The sequence below is a fragment of the Rhinatrema bivittatum genome, chromosome 2 (assembly GCF_901001135.1).
Source record: "Rhinatrema bivittatum chromosome 2, aRhiBiv1.1, whole genome shotgun sequence".
NCBI classification, from domain to species: domain Eukaryota; kingdom Metazoa; phylum Chordata; class Amphibia; order Gymnophiona; family Rhinatrematidae; genus Rhinatrema; species Rhinatrema bivittatum.
The window spans coordinates 161,141,657-161,159,349 of NC_042616.1; the positions used below are offsets into that span (position 1 = coordinate 161,141,657).

Below are 17,693 nucleotides of genomic sequence, written 5' to 3' on the forward strand. Positions count from 1 at the left end.
ATTCAATGTAGTGAAATCTATTTGGTCTCATCTGTTATGGTCGTCACAACAAGGACCTTGTTTTATCTCATATGTACTTGCATTAGGGTACATACTGTATAGCTTCATCAATAATATTTTGATAGGCAATCTGGGAAGCAAACTTCCTAGCACTACCTGTGAGTGTCTAGAGAACAAGGCTATCTAACAGATGAATAACAACGATTATTTTTGGACACACTTAAACTCTACTGAGAGAAAAGTTATGATTTATCTGATATCAGCTAAATCTAGTGTAGTTCTTGTTATGCCTTTCTTCAATGGCATAAAAACTTCTTCAATCCTCAAATAGAGGATTGAAGACTCACTGTCCTTGATTCACTTCTTACCAGCTCCTGACACAAGCATGAGAGGAGGTAAGCACCTATGGCACAACCCATTTCTGTTGACAACTGAAGGATATATAAAGCCAGTGAAGGAGGACATGTCAAGAATTATTCTCAGATCTGTTTGATGCAGTGAGCATCTAAGCAAGCAGAAACTCAGTGACTGGGTTTAGCTAATATCAGATACTCTGTATTGAGAGGTTTAAGGTTTAAGGTTTATTTGTACTTGTATACCGTTGTCTCGGCGTAGTCTTCACAGCAGTTAACATAATAATAAAATACAATGAAAGAAAATTACAAACAATAATAATAATATGAGATAAACTTTAACAAGTGAAAATAAAAGATATCCTAATAATAATGTCAGAAGACATAAATATTAAACCAATAAATACTAAAAGACATAAAACATGCTTTCAGTATTAAGTTAATAAAAAGTCAAATTATGACTTCAATTAGTCTCAAAAATAATCTCTGTTATTAAATTATTCCTCACCCACATTCTTCAAATATTCAGAAAGAGAGAGAGAGAGATGGAAATCACTATAAGTTTGTTTTCCATGTTGTTCACCAAAATATTCTGGATAAAGCTATATGTCCCTCTGACACAGGCAGGTGAGGAAAAAGGGGATAAAGCTATATGTCCCCTGACACAGGTAGGTGAGGAAACAAGGGACAATCATTGGGACAATCACTGGAGATCACAATAGATTTCCCTAAAAGGGACAAATTTCGCGCACCAGGCGCGAACAAAAGTATGCTGGATTTTATAAGATACGCGCATAGCTGCGCGTATCTTATAAAATCCGGGGTCGGCGCGCATTGCCTGTTCCCTCTGAGGCCGCTCCGAAATCGGAGCGGCCTCGGATGGAACTTTCCTTCGCCCTCCCCCCACCTTCCCCCACCTTCCCCTATCTAACCCCCCCCCCTACCTTTCTTGCCAGATTTACGCCTGCTGAAAGCAGGCGTAAATCTGCGTGCGCCAGCGGGCTGCTGGCGCACCATCACCCAACCCGGGGGCTGGTCCAGAGGCCTCAACCACGCCCCCGGGCCGACACCACACCCCCGGTCCTGCCCCGAACCGCCCCCTGACCCCGGCCCCGCCCCCTCCCCGCCCCTTTTACGAAGCCCCGGGACCTACGCGCGTCCCGGGCCTGTGCGCGCGCCGGCGGCCTATGCAAAATAGGCGCGCCGACGCACGAGGGCCCTGCGCGCGTAAATCCGGCCCTATGAGCAGAGCCATTGTCTTGAGGATTCCATTTTTTTTCCATTTCCAATCTGGTTATATTCATTGTAATATGTAATTTATAGCCCATTATCACGGCAGTAAAATTAAAATTAGGGGAAGGGGTGGAGTTAGGGAGGAGTTTGGGAGGGGTTTAAGGAAATAGGGTGGCGGCACCACTGCCGGTGATAATATTTTGGACATTATCGCCAGCAGTAGCACAGGAAATAGCACCACCTTTAAACCTGGCGCTATGGGGGCGATAGTGTGCAGCACGGCCGCACCGCCGTGATGCGGCTGGCTGCACACTAGTGTCCCCTCCCCTTTTTTCTCCCCCCGCCCCCCTTACCGAGGCAGCTCATTATTCCGCAGGGAATAATGAATCTAGCCCTTAGTGTGATGTTTCAAAATTTTTCCTTTTAATACAGTGCACACTCACTGTTCTATTGCCTGATTGTTCTGTTGTAATTCTAACTTTTTTAAAATTGTTTTGCAATATTATGCTCTTAACTCTATTCACTGAAAGTGGTGCAGATACTAATCTTAAGCTTAAAACCTGAGAAATTTCTGTATACTTTTTAACGATACCGAAAACAATTTGATTAACATGGTATTAATTTGTTTAGGATCAAAATGCATTGAGTTACATTGTTAAAGTTCTCTGTTTTATATTACTAACGTGAAAGAGTTGTCTTCACCAGATGCTGACTCACTAGATAGTAGATTCCCTAAGGTTATTACTCTTTTTCTTTTGTATTGTTTTAAATCCTAAGCATATGCAGTATATATGTCAAATGGAACTTTAGACAGGGGGTGAATTGAGTCCTTAGAACTAATGATGTAACTGTTTTGCTATTGATGAGATTTCCATTATTTGATGTGACATTTAATGGGGGGTACAAAATCTCTTTAATAAAGAATACATTTTTTAAAAATGTGGTTACTTACATATCCAAAGTTCTGTGCTCCTCTGGGAACTCCAGCAACCAATTCTGCAAATTAAAAAAAAAAGTTTAGAGGTAAGGAAAGAAATATCTCATGGTTCATCTACATATTAAGCAAAAATAACAAAACAGTAATAGGAATAATAAGATAAATCAATGATACTCAGTCTGAACTTAACTGCTGGTTCTGAAGCGATGTTCCAAGAAGGGGAACACAAATGAATGAAGCATGTTTTGCTTTCTCTGTTGCTCACACACATAGAAAAGATGCAACTGAGCGTGGTTCAGAATTTCTGACAAACTATCTTACAGCAAATGCCGAATTAATTTACACACAACATATTTTCTCAAACACTTCAAAACAGTCCGAAGAAACTGTCAAATAATTTATAAAACTAAATTGTTGAAGGGCGGTGCTTGTTGCGGAGAACTTATTCTTAGTGTGTTTCATGAAAATAAACAGTGCGGTTTCCTGCTTGTCCTACCTGTGACACTGAGGACACAAGTGGGGAGTAGCAATGGGCAGGTGGATGAAATGAGAACATAACTCATGGGGGAAGGACCGCCACGGTAGCAGCCTGGCATTACAATTTCCAACCAACTGCCAAAGTGGAGTAACACACTTTCGCTGGTACGACCCGCCTGCGGAAAGGAAGCTGATGGGGTTCTCCAGGAATGTGCCAGCGCTAAATGAAGGAGTCATCAACCCCAGAGGAAGTAGTGGGCCTGCCAATGTTCCTCAGGCCCCCACAGTCAATGATGAGAAGCCACCTCTAGTGGAAGTACTCCCTTCCTTCCTCTATCTCTCTTCCTCACCCACCCAACCAACACATGATCACCCTACATCTCCTAAACACACATCCAGACCCCATCTACTTGCACACACGTCTGTCCCCCAGAGCAACTGCTAGACACACCCGGAGAATCTGCAGTACATACATACAGGTCCTGGAGTCATACAACCTACTCTTACATTGCCAGAAAGAGGACCAGATTAAACAATTACTCTGCTGAAATGTTTGACACAAAATACCCTAAGAATGGACTTCATAATTCCCTTGGCAGAAAAAAACAAAAAATAAGAACTGTCAAAGAAACTGAAAGCTGGAAAAGTTATGTATTCTTTCCCAGAGACAGAGATTTCATAAATCAGTCAGGAGGTCTTCTACAGGAACTCTTTTTATTTTTTTGCTTAATATGACAGGCATATCTGTAATCTTTCATTTGCTTTACATGTACATCAAAGTCATCATTACAGATGTCCTCTGTTGCTTGAAGATCACCTTAAGCTACTGACTATATCAGGTCAACTAGATGCACTGCCCTATGGAGGATACCTAGGTTCAATTCCTGGACCAGGCTTCTTCTCCCCAGGATGGCTGTGACTGAAATTGATGCAGAGGCAGCATTCATAACCCCTAAAAGGAGGAAAGGAAATCTTACCCATCATTCAGTGATGATGCCTACTGGCCAGACTTTGGGTCCACATTAGCCAGTTTCAGGAAGGAGCCATGCTTTGTGGCCACAATATAGTTGATTGCAGCATCAATACCGACAAACAGTTTAGAAAAAATCACAGTCTCAGCTAATAGCAATTCTGTACACCCTAGCAGTAGGTATGCTTGGCAAGAAAACTTGCCTGGGCACTTTGCTTGACAGTACCTGCAAATCCAGATGCAGCTCTCTAGAATCCAGTGAACTGGATGCTCCTTTTTAGACAAAAGCAGGTGAGGCTCTGACTAATGCTTTCTTCAGACAACAAGTCTATGAAACTTTTCTCTGTACAGCAGCTCCCCATAAAGATGAATTCTCTTCCTCCAACACTGAAGAAATCCCTCTCAGAAAGGAATATGAGTTTAATTCCTATTTAGAGACCTCTTCCTTAGGTTTCAGGAATTCTTAGGGATTGCTCTTTGACTGCAAGACAAGACCTCCCTAGTCTTGAAGGCCTGCGCATCCTTCCCTTTGGAGAGACCTCCCACACCAGTACCTGTCTTTTAGATATTTTGGTGTCATATTTTATTTTGTGTTTCATTGATACTCCTTTTTGAGGGTTGGCAACTTCAGTCCTGGAGTGCACAAATGGGTCTGGTTTTCAGGATAGCTACAATGAATATGCATAAGATATATTTGCATGCAATGCCTCCATTATACGGGAATATAACGCATGCATATTCATTGTGGCTGTCCTTAAAACCAGAACCATTTGTGGAAACCCATGACTGGAAATGCCTGCCCCTGTTGTAGTAGCTGCATTCTATTGTATGAGGGTGAGGGAATTTGACAGCTTCTACTGAACACTGTATTGCATCAGTTGGTGCATAATAAAGTTGGTAATATATATCCTCTCTAATGACTTGTCCAGATTTTGGTGAGAGTGAGAATCAATGAGGCGCCCCATTCAGGAAGACAGTTTCTGTTAATTCTGTTTCCTGGCATATTGTTGTGGGTGTTGGTGAGCATTTGAGACATGGAAGATCTGCTGTCAAACACAGGGCATTGTTAGGCCATGCAACCTAACACTCTATACATGCTTCCTGGCACAAATGTTATGTGCTGCTAAGGACTGATTTGGGAAGGAAACACACCTAACACTAACTTTAGTGTATATTTCCTGGGTGAATTAGCCTTGGGCTTTTCACTGAAGCTCCTTTGTAAACATATGTGTTTATAGTAATGGGCCCTGAAAAGAGGGGTTGAGTAAGGGGCTACTTGGAACCAAGCATGCACTATATACAGTATTTTCCAAAACATTACTTTTTCTATTTCTCTCTATCAAACATACAAAAACTAAAAAAAAATGTATTCTTTTTTTTAACAAGGAGAGGAAAAGAACAGAAAAACATAAGAGCATAAGATTTGCTATACTGGATCAGATCAAAGATCCATCAAGCCCAGTATCCTGTTTCAAACAGTGGTCAATCCAGGTAATAAGTACGTGGCAGGATCCCAAAAGATTGATAGATTCTATATTGCTTATCCCAAGGATAAGCAGAGAATTTCCCCAAGTCCACCTTAATAATAGTTTATGGACTTTTCTTCCTGGAACTTGTACAAACTTTTTTTAAACCCAACTACATTAACAGCTTTTACCACATCCTCTGGCAACAAATTTCAGAGTTTAATTATGTGGAAAATTAAAAATTATTTTCTCCTAGTTGTCTTAAATGTATTATCTAGCAATTTCATTGCATGTCCCCCAGTCTTTGTACTTTCTGAAAGATGAAACAACCAATTTGCATTTATCCCATTCTACTCCACTCATTATTTTATAGACCTCTATCATATCTCCCTCAGTCATCTCTCCTCCAAGCTGACGAGCCCTAACTTCTTTAGTCTTCTCTCATAGAATTGTTCCATCCCCTTTATCATTTTGGTTGCCCTTCTCTGTACCTTTATTAATTCCACTATATCTTTCTTGGGATGCGGTAAACCAGAAACACTAGGGAGAAAATTATTTACAAAAGAATGACCACAGCATCCTGAGGAAAAGAGATCTTAGTGGACTCAGGGGGGCACAGTGCTCAGTTGATAAGTACAGAGCTATCAGTTTAAGAGCAGTTGCTCCTCAACAGTAACCATCTGCTCCACCTGTGCAGCCAGCTCCCTTACAATGCCATGCATACCATCCACATATTAGCATAGTCACTATGGAGCTGCACCCACAGTTCCATGAGAGATGTGCTCTGGCAGAGAAGCAGGTGCTCCTTGGCACAGAGCCAGCCTCAAGAGCTGTGGCCTGACTCCAAAGTGTCAGCACCAAACTGCAGACAGCGCGCTGGCCTTCCTCAAACCTCCTGGCAGGACCTTCGTCTTCGGGGAGGGGAGTGACTATGAGGGGGGGGGGTAAAGTGAAGGGGGTGTAATTAAAAGGGGTGCAGGCTGTGGACTGGGCTGTTTCTCCCTGCTATGGAGGGGCCAGGGTATTTTTCTTTATTTATTTTATTTAGATTCTGCTTTTCGGCACTTTAGGTACTATAGGTATTTCTTATCCCAGAGGGTTTACAATCTATGGGGAAGAAGGCTTAGATGTGGCTTCGACAGGATAGGAACTGACTGAGGGCCAGTTGGCAGCAGAAGCCAGCACAGCAGCTGCTGGTCCTCCTCCTTCTCTGAAGAGCTGCTGGTATCTGTAAAAAGAGAAATATGTGTCGGTTAAGTGAGCAGGTGATGTGAAAGATAGTGTGTGCTGGAGACTGATGAAAAATGTGAGTTTGTGGTCTAATAGCTAGACTCATCATTGTGATATATTTATATTTATAGCAAAATGATGAGCCATGCTAAAAAAAAACGGGTGGTGGGGGCGAAATTGTGCACCGGCCGCATCACTGTGGTGCATTTTCACCCGCCACAGTTACAGACGGGCCGCACACGTTCGCACCCATAGCGCCATGGGAAAAGGTGTAGTTATTTCCTGAGGTGCTGCCGGCGAAAATGTGGAAAATATTATTGCCTGCAGCACTGCCGGGCCATAACCATGTCCAAACCTTGCCCACACTCCTCCCCTTCCCCTCATTTAAATAATATTGCCATGATGCAACCGTTATCGCATGTGGTAGGGCGTTATTGCACGCGATAAAGCCCTAATGCATGCGATAAGGCCACATCGCATTTTGATAAATGGCCCTATAAGTGTAGGCTAATTTAGAAGAGAGTTTGTGGCAAGGGAATCTGAAGGAAACAGTAGGGTACCATTCAGCGATCTTGGATAGCATGGCTGTACCTAAGTAATACAAGAGAAAGCAAACTTGCTTACCTGTAGCAGATGCTCTCCATGGACAGCAGAACAAATCAGCCACACAAATGGAGTGATGTCATCAGATGGTGCCGACACAAAAAAAGTTCTCTCTCACAGCTCCCGTGACTGAAACGTCTTGTGAACATGCTGTCAAGGCCCACTCTGCTAAGGATGGAAGAAAGGTGCAGTGGCTGAGCAAAGGCATATCTTGAGAAGCCGGGTGATTTGGAGCTGCTGTCTTCTGCCTAAGGCAGTCACTGTTCCCTGCAGGTTAAGACCTTGGGTGCAGGCAACCTCCAGGACTTCCCCATGAAAGCAGGAACCAGAATGGACTGAAGTCCAAGACCAGAGCAGGAAGAAGAAGCATAGCTAAGGCCAAACTGGAGCAGGAACCAGGAATCAAGAGACCTCCAGAAAACAGGATAATACAGAGTAAATTCTATAGACTGTTGGAACAGCAAAGGTATAACTGACTGGAGCTCCTTATATAACAGCTGACTATTTGAGCTACACTTAATGTTGGTCCAATAGGAAGACTCTGGAGACGGGTCTCCCCAATTTTGTTTCACTTGATATTTGCTATAGGATTCTTACTGGTTCAGAGTGTCTGTGGCTCCACTGCAAGATCCTGTGGTCTTGAAACACTCACTGTCACCAGTTCAATCCCTTCTGTGGTGTTGTGGCCTGCAGAAAGGGGAAGGAGTGATCCCCATTACTCCTGCTCTATATTGGCACTATATTGTTATATGGCCATAAAGCAAAAGGTTCATAAAATCTATTTATTTATTTATTTATTATAAATTTTTATATACCCGCCGCTCATCAAAGATATCACGTCGGTGTACAGTGAACAGGACTTACGCCGGAGGCGTTATACATTTAACAAGAGTTATATAAGCGTTATACAATTAACAAAGGTAAGTATTAAATATTGAACATAAAACAATAGAATCTTTTAAAATTTGCTTTTATATACTGACATTCATTGGGATATATCACACCAGTTTACATGTTAACACGGAAAAATAATAGGACTAGGTGTCTTATTATTATTACATTGTAACAGTAAGGGACTCCAAAACTTATATTATTACCATTATAACGGTCTTACTATTATTTCATTGTAACAGTCGGAAACTTAAAAACTTATAAATACATTGTAACGGTAGGATAGCTCAAGAACTTAAGTTATTAATTGAAAACGTAAGGCAAATTGAGCGATTATTACATTGTATCAGTAGGGGACATTGGGAGCAGTTTGGAACTTAATTGTGTTTCACGAGCATTCAATACGGCTTAAATACATAGTGGCGGATACCTTGTATCTTGAGATAGTGATGGGAAGGGGGAAGTGCGGCTTAGTATGTGGGCTGGAAGGCATTTAGGAATAACCAAGTTTTTAGATTCTTTTTGAAAGTCTGGGTTGAGTGTTCTAGTCTGAGTTGTGCAGGGAGTTTGTTCCATAATGAGGGGCCAGCTATTGATATGGCGCGTTCTCTGGTTGTGGTGAGATGTGCCTGTTTGGCGGAGGGTATGTTAGCAGGCCGGTGTTTTTGGATCTGAGGTTTCTCTGGGTGTCATGGACGTGGAGGACGACTTTTAGTCATTCTGTATTTTTATTGTAGATGGTTTTGTGTAAAAGGGTTAGGGCTTTGTATTGTATTCTTTGGGTTATGGGGAGCCAATGGAGGTCTTTAAGGATCGGTGTGATGTGGGAGGATTGACTGCTGTTTGTTAGGGATCTGGCTGCTGCATTTTGGAGTAGTTGAAGGGGTTGTGAGGGAGGTTGAAGGGAGCCCGAGGAGGAGGGAGTTGCAGTACTCCAATTTAGAGAATAAGAGGGATTGGAGCACTGTTCTGTAGTCTTGATTGAAGAGGAGGGGCTTGAGTTTCTTGAGGACTTGTAGCTTGAAATAGCCCTCTTTTATAGTTGCGTTGATATGTTTTTTTAGATTGAGTTCGGAGTCCAGTGTGATTCCTAGGTCTCTTACTTTTGTGATGCATGGCTACAGGTAATTGACTAGGGAATGCCTTTCTCACCCTTGGAAGGGGTAACCAGGGATGTGGTAGGCCCTGGGTTTGGCATATTTCTGAGAAGTGAGATAGAGGAGCCTTGGAGGCACCAGCTTATTTGTAGAATGGTGGAGGGGCCAGGGGAGGCCACAGCTTTTTTGCACCAGGTGGGGGCCCAACAAATCTGCGATTTATTTGTGGGAGGGGAAAACCGGGGTGGCCCCAGTCAGGTTAGGCTGCATCAGGGGGAATTCCTGGGGGGGGGGGCCCTTTATTTTAAAGTAACAATGTATTTAGTTTTCTGCTATGGCTTTATCTTCTTTGAGTACATTTACCCTATGGTCATCTAATGGTCTAAATGTCTCCCTCACAGGTGTCTTGTTTTTCTTGATCTAACTTATTAATGTTTTACATCTAGTTTGCCAGTACTTATACTCTTTTTGGTTTTCCTCATTAGGTCTGGTTTTCCTTTTTTTTTTTTTAAAGAGATGCCTTTTTCGCTTTAATATCCTCTTTCACAGCATCATTTAGCCATGCTTGGAGATATTTGGTCTCACTTCAACCCTTTTATTTTTACATTATAAATATGTACAAAAACTTATGAGATAAAATGAGGACAAATAAGAAAGAAGATCTATGATTATTATGTGGAGGAGTAGCCTAGTGGTTAGAACAGTGGGTTACAAACTACTGTTCAAATCCCATTGCTACTCCTTGTGACTTTGGGCAAGTCACTTTACCCTCTGTTGACTGAGGTTCACAGTTAGATTGTAAGTCCTCCAGGGATAGGGAAATATGTACAGTACCTGAATGTAACCTGCTTTGAAGTACCGAAAGGCAGAATATAAATTTTAAAAAACCTCACATTTCATAAAACTCCATCTCAGACATCACAATATTCTTACATATGATAAAACTGAACAATTTACATTTTAAAACAGGAAGGATAATGTCAAACATTCTAGTTCCAATTCCCTGAAATGTTATCTGAAATATTCCAGCATGGTGCTGCAAGGCAGAAAAGTGTATAGCACCTGAAATAAACCCTGCAAATTTGAAAGAAAAAAGACTTACTTTAAAAACTATGTTTCCTCCAAAGGCTTGTACATAGCTATATAATGCAAATAAACCCGTGTATGCATGTTTCATCTAAATAAAGGATGTTGAATTCTTGCCAGAGAACAGACCACCACAGGCTATCTAAAGTATTTAATTCATTTTGTACAATGAAGAGCTCACGAAGCGGAGGAAACATGCAAAGTAGTGACATAAAGCATTTCATTCATATTTCTTCAGGGGTTCTCAAATGATTCCCTCATTAGTGTCCATTAAAATCTACACAATGCATGCACATTTATGGATCTCTAGGTTGCTGCTCTGTGTAGGTGCAATTATATGCTATGTTGACTTCAGAAGATCTTGCCTAATGCAGGGTGCTACTAATTCCTGCCTATCTTGCCTCACTTTCAGAAATGATTCACCTCACCCTTTACATATCCATTTCCAGCTCCCGATTTCTCCCCTACCTCAAAAACATATATTTTAATATTTAATCAATATATTTTATATAATAGATGCATTAGCTCTCTCTAAATATTTTAAGACTTTCCTGTTCAGAGAGCAGAAAATGTAGGCATATAATCACTACAAAGGTCTGTGGTTAGAACATCATCAGTTATTACCTTGTTCAGAATCCCCAGTGAATTCTCCCACAGCCACTGAATATCCTGCAAATTGAAACCATAAGAAATTCAATGAGAATGGCATGATATCCAAGAAAATCTGCCTTCTGCACCTGAAAGAGAATGCAATCAGACTGAGGTTTCTCAAGCCAATAAGCATAGCAAGCTTTATCAAATATCTGCATTCAAAAACAGAAGAAGGAGCAATGAAAATAAATGCTCATATAATGGTTCAATCTCCATTGCACAATAAATCTATTGACCAACTCATAGTGAATACACTGCTGTACTATTACATCTCCAGATCAACTATAAAATCTTACATACTGAATAATTCACATTACTGTAGATCACTACTTTCTTCATAATATTTCTAAATTAAGTACTTTTACAGGATTAGGTATTATTTTTCAAACAATGCATATTAGCTACTTCTAATTCTTACTGTTGGCAGAAAATCAGATTAAAAATGATACTTGCATTTAAGGGCCAATTCTATAGGATTTTTTGAGAAACACAATATGTAAAAATTTCTTACCAAGTTAGGCCCTTAATACCCTTCAAATAGCCTAACTTTTTCTAATTAATTATCCAGTCATTAATATGGGAACTTTTTTCTATATTCTTTGCTATCATCAAATAAATATAACACCATTTTGTTTTTGAGGATTTTCAAATGCTTGGTATTATTTATTGGAAATATTCAATGGGTCACTTTGCGACAAGAATCTGATATCAGTGCACACTTTGCCCCATCTGTGTATTGCTTGAAAGTATAATTTTTTCATGTCAGTTTTTAAGCTATTTGGAAGTCAAATCTAAGCAGTTTTAAACAAAATGTTTGTCAACAAATAACAATATCTGAAACTGACACCAGTAAATCAAATGTGAAATTGATAATTCTCAGTTTAAGCCAAGAAATGACAGGGAAGACAAAACTCTTCTTGTCATATAGAGGTGCATTTCCTTTTCATTTTCAAGAAAATTTACTTTAATATTCTAATACAACATCTCTTACAGGACTGATATCTGCTTTTGCTTCACATTTTAATGTTGTAATCATAGAAATAGTAAAAAAGAGAAGATTTTAGAATACATTTGTTGAAATATTCTTTTTTTTTTATATATAGCTTTTATAGGGCAACCTACCCAGAAGGCCTTATATGCAAGTAATGCAAAAATATTAAGTGGTAGCTGGTGGGTCAAAATGTAGGTGGTACAACAAGTATGACTGTCATTGCCTCTTTTCATTTCTTCTCTTCCTCCCACCACTCAGTACCTCTCTCTTCATCTGTCCTCCTTTACTACCCCCCCTCTACTATCCACTTCCATCATATGTTTCTTTTGTGTCTTTGGTCTCTCAGTTTATTTTTGGTGGTACAAATGCACAATTACACCTATTCACAAACCTTTGCTGGTACTAAAAGTGATACAAAGCTTTGTTCATCTTTGGTAAATTAGCTAATATATTGATCAAATAAAATAAATACATCAAGAACAGAACATGAGGCTGAAGAATTAGGCACTGACATAAAAGAGTTTGCTGATCCATGATGTCAAAAATAGTAACAGTGAATGATGGCAGTTAAAGACAAAAATTACCCATTTAGTCTGCCCATTTACATTTTCATGCACTTGGGTAGATGCGCACGACTTCTCACATGCAACCGAACACCAACTCCCTCTACCTACATCTTTTAACTGACCTCTACCCTTTTTCTATCACCCATATCTTCCCAACTTTGCCCAAAATCTGTTACAATGATGGCCTCCACTATTTCTACTAGGGGGGGACCCCTTCCATATTAAAGTCTGGCCTTCCCATGCTCATTAAAGTTTGAGTTATCCATGGTGCCTTCATGTAGGTTCCCCAGCTTTTCTGAATGACCAATTCAATTATACTACTGCTATTTAGGGTAGTAACTACCACTCCTAAAAAGTAACTTTAATATTCCTTTTTGATGTACAAGGCATTGCCAATGCTGTTTTTCGGCTGTAACTACCACTTAGTGCAGATTATTCCCAATGCCTTCTTGGAAGCACAAAGTTGTCAGTGGGTCATACCCACCATTCTGTGCAGGTTACCACAATGCTTTGTTCTCAATGTCTAGCCACCAGGATCTTCTGTATGTATCTCATTCTTTTTTGAATTTTGTTACTGTTTTTGTCTCTCTAACTTTCTCCAGCTCCTTTGCCTACTCGCTTGGAGCTTTATATTACAACCCTCTAGTTCTACCACATATTTCCATTAAAAAAGATCTTCTTCTAGTGCATTAATATCTTTCATAAATTTAAGAGGCCAATATTCAAAAGCATTTTTCTAGATAACTTTTATATTATCTGGATAAATGCCAAGTTTTGAATATTGTCGGTACTTAAGCAAATACATTTTATTAGATAAGTCACTATCTAGATAAAATTTATCCAGGTAAGTGAGGTGTTTCAGGACATTCTGGGGACAATTCATGCTAACTCAAGACATAGCTTAGAGAAGGATTAAACTTATCTGGCAAAGTGTTTCTGAGATAACTTTAACCTTAACAAACTATATTCAAGAAAATAGATGGTTAAGTAGTGATGAAAATTAAAATAAAACATTAAGCTAGCCCACCCCTGTGAAACCTATGTCGGCCATTCTGCCCGAGCACAACAAAATAGTTCAAAACTTTTGTGGGCCTATAAGCCGGAAAAATTTTCCTCCCTTCCCCTGTTCCAAAACTGGCAAAATATAATAAGCAAGACCCATCCAGAAGCCCCCATCAAACCAATCTGGAGCCTCACCCGGATCCATACATGCCCCTTTCTTCAGTTGCAAGCTTAGAACGAGAGTCCAGATCCTTGCACTACCAGCACTGGTGTCGAAGCAATGCTGAATGCTTGCTCAGAGTTCCTGGCTTTGGTAAGGGGTCTAGGGAGTTCTGGGTGGTGCAAGAGAGTGGGCTTGTGAAGACAGTCTGTCTTATAATTATATTTTGCCAGTTCGGGGGGGGGGGGCAGGAGTAAGAAGACCTTTCAGGTCTTCAGACCTGCAACCTTTTTGAATTATTTTGGGAGGAGAGGGGGAATCAGCCACAAAGGGACAACAGTTGCTTCACTAGAGTGGGGGAGTAAGGGATGGGTTTGACAGGCCTGCTCTATTTTTTTTATTCGCATTATTATTTTATTAAGGTTAAAGTTATCTGTATGAAAACACAGCAAAGATTCTTCTTCTTGTAATGTTGATATGAACCAGCATAGAAGAAGGCAAAACCAGTCTTAAACCAATCTTAAAACTAACTCTCATATCTACTACCTATATTATATTGTAGATGAACAAAGCATCAGATCATTAGTGCTAAAAAATTAAATAAACTGTCTCTTGCCATGCAATGGGCTGCAAACAATCTTAAATACATAGCACTATAAATAAAATTAATTTGCTGATTCACTACTTATATGTAATAACTAAACACCGGCCATCAAAATATTGAATATACTTAGCTTTTGTTGTTTTCTCGAAAAACACCAAAACCTCATTTCCAAAAATCCTCAGATGCTATGTCAACAATATTCAACTCTCCTTGAGCAACAATACTTCACAGTACAACACAATATAGGCCCTTGTTTCGGTGACTCATTCACCTGTCTCAGGGGTCATCGTATCTTGCAACACATATTGTATTATTCATTAATGGCTTGATGCTCCAGAAGAGGAGGAGATGGGCCAAGGCACTCCATTCTCTTCCTCCTGCAAGCTCTGATTATCAAGTACAAAAGTTAAAAAGAGGACTTGTGGGGGAGGAAGGTTGAAAAAGTAAAGAGACATGAAGTGAGCCTAGAGAGGGAGAGTGAGTAAGAGGGTAAGCCTCTGGAGCAGGAGAAGAGGTTTTTAGCCTGGCCTAGATGGGCAGGGAGAAAGATTAGATGAGTCTGGGAAGTGTGTAAACAAGAGTGTTAAGTTTTATAGGGTTTGGGTGGACCCTTGGACACTGTGGCAGCTGACCATGCCCATGGTGGGAAGTCCCATGAGGGGCCACAGGTCAGGCTCAGCTCCGAACACACAAACACAGATTATATCATTTATTAGACAGTTTATGAAGCCACCAGAGGTGGTGAAAGTGAGTAGAAGATGGAGCCCTGCTGGGCTAGTATTCCTCAGGGCGCTGGAACAGCAGCTTCTCCAGTAGCAGTGCTGTAGGAAGAAGAACTGAGAAAATGAGATATTCACAGAGTCCCCAGTATGGAGAAGCCCCGAGATAGGGAGAGCTGGCCCTCGAGGAGTGAGCACCAGATCCCTGGGCACAGAGACTCATTGGCAAGTACTCGCGCAGCAGTTCTCTGTGGAAGATGGCACTGGTGCTGGAGTGGAGGCAGGCCCTCGAGGGGCGAGTACCTGGTTCCAGGGAAACAGCTCTGAGGAGTAGATGGTAGTAGTACTCACAGATGGTGTCTGTAGCGAATTCTTCCAAGTAGAAGAGGAGATGGACATAGGCAGCAAGTCAGGGAACATGGGCCCCCGAGGAGCGAGTACCGGTTCCTGATAGCGACCTGAAAGAAGCAGAGAGGCCCCTGAGGAGCGGGTACCTCGTTAACAGCAGAGTCCAAATAGAAGTTGGAGGCAGAGTAGCTGGGTACGGAGAGAGAATCCCATCCATAGGAAATCCCTTGCTAACTCAAAGGCTAGCAATAAACAACAGTCTTAAATATCCGGGCAGCGTGACGTCATCACAGGGGGACGCCCCTGAGGTTCGCGCCATAGAGGAAATAAGAATGAGGGCCGCGCAGCACGTGTGCCCTAAGGAACTGAGGAGCATGGCAGGAGGCAGTGCCCAAGCCGGTCCGGGGACGCCAGAGAGGACAGCAGGCAGACGCCATGGCAGCCAGACGTCCACAGGGAGCAGGAGGAGTCACAGAAAAAGAAAGGTAGGCGGAGTGAAGCCGTCGGGCCGCGACGGTTGCAACAAAGAGTGGATGAGTCTGGAAGAGAATTTGAGAGTGAGTGGATGAATCTCGTGGTTAGGGTGCAGGGGTGAGCCTGGTGGTGGGGAGAACAAAGGAGATAATTCTGGTGCTAAGCCAGGAGAGGAAGAGTGAGGTGATGAATCTGGGGGAGAGGATGAGGCATAAGGATTAAGCCTAAAGGAGGGGAGAGTAAGGGGTGAGCCTAGGGAGGAGAGAGAATGGATGAATTTGGTGAGCCTGAGGGAGTGGTTGAGAGAGAGGGGATAAGCCTTGGGGAGGGTGGCCAGGGAGAGAAGAGATGAGCCTTGTAGTAGGGGTGTGCATTCGTTTTGAACTTATAGGTAAAACGCAATTTTATTTTTTTTTAACTTAAAAAAGTGATGAGGCGAAAACGATCGGATTTCCAACTTATTCAACATAGCTATGTTGAATACGTTGGAAATCGCGATTGTTGATCCTAAATAAAAATTTAAAACCCCTCACCCTCCTTAATCCCCCCCCAAGACTTACCAAAACTCCCTGGTGGTCTAGCGGGGAGTCAGGACGCCATTTCTGTACTACTTTGCGAGGAGCACGTGACGTCGGCGTCACGTCGGAGTGACGCGGACGTCACGTGATTCCCCACGCGTTCGCTCCGGGACCCACGTTTGGACCCAAAAGGAACTTTTGGCCAGCTTGGGGGGGTTAGGAGGCCCTCGTTGGACCCAAAAGTTCCTTTTGGGTCCAACGAGGGTCCCGGAGCGAAACGCGCGGGGAATCACATGACGTCCGCGTCACTCCGACGTGACGCCGACGTCACGTGCTCCTCGCAAAGTAGTACAGAAATGGCGTCCTGACTCCCCGCTAGACCACCAGGGAGTTTTGGTAAGTCTTGGGGGGGATTAAGGAGGGTGAGGGGTTTAAATTTTTATTTAGGGAATCGGTGCACGAATGGACATAAGACTCAACTTATGGAATTCTCCATATGTCCATATTGACCGAAATTGACCCCCCCTTTCGACTTATGGACTTATGAACATAAACGTTTGGTCTGCACATCCCTACCTTGTAGGTAGGGAAAGAGAAAGGATGAGCCTTGGGGAAAGAAAGTGGGAAGGTGAGACTAGGGTGGGAAGAGAAAGGAGATTAGCTAAAGAGGGGAGTAATATTTTTTAATGTAAAATATTTTTGGGTCCCCTTGCCTAGCCCCCCTCTAATATGGGTTGGTTGTTATCTGGGGTCATGTGAATTTTCATATGCTAAAATGGGGTCATACTGGCTAATAGTTTGGGATCAATTATGAGCAGCAAAACAGTAAATATATGATGATGAGAGATGGTCTAAAGTTAGATAAACTGACATTATGTACTCTGCTCAAAGTAGAAAGTCTATAGTTTAATAGATGAAATGTTCAAGGATTTACTGTAATTGAGCAAAGAAAGATGAGCTGATAAAGTTCTAAAGAAGGTTTCTTTAGAATAGGAGAGATTACATCGGACTTAAAAAAAAATAGGAGTAGTGCCAAAGACAAGAGTGGAACTGAGGGGGTGAGGATAGGAGGTGATGTCCTTTTATGGATTACAAACTGATTAAAAGACAGGAAACAGAGAGTAGGATTAAATGGTCTGTTTCACAGTGGTAAAAGGTAAATAGTAAAGTTCCTCAGGGATCTGTACTTGGACCGGTGCTTTGTAATATATTTATAAATGCTCTGGAAAGGGATATGATGAGTAAGGTGATCAAATTTGCAGATGACACAAAATTATGCAGAGTAGTTAAATCTCAAGCGTATTGTGATAAACTGCA

At 41.6% G+C, this 17,693-nt stretch overlaps 1 protein-coding gene across 1 annotated transcript in view; it reads right to left on the reverse strand.

Moving 5' to 3' along the window:
- The window catches only part of ITGA8 (integrin subunit alpha 8), a 560,404-nt gene that overhangs the window by 416,386 nt on the left and 126,325 nt on the right, over window positions 1-17,693 (reverse strand). The window contains exons 8-9 of the mRNA XM_029588821.1: window positions 10,968-11,012; window positions 2,539-2,582 (exon numbers count right to left, since the gene is read on the reverse strand). Coding sequence (XP_029444681.1) covers window positions 2,539-2,582; window positions 10,968-11,012 — 89 coding nt within the window. The remainder of the gene's footprint in view (window positions 1-2,538; window positions 2,583-10,967; window positions 11,013-17,693) is intronic.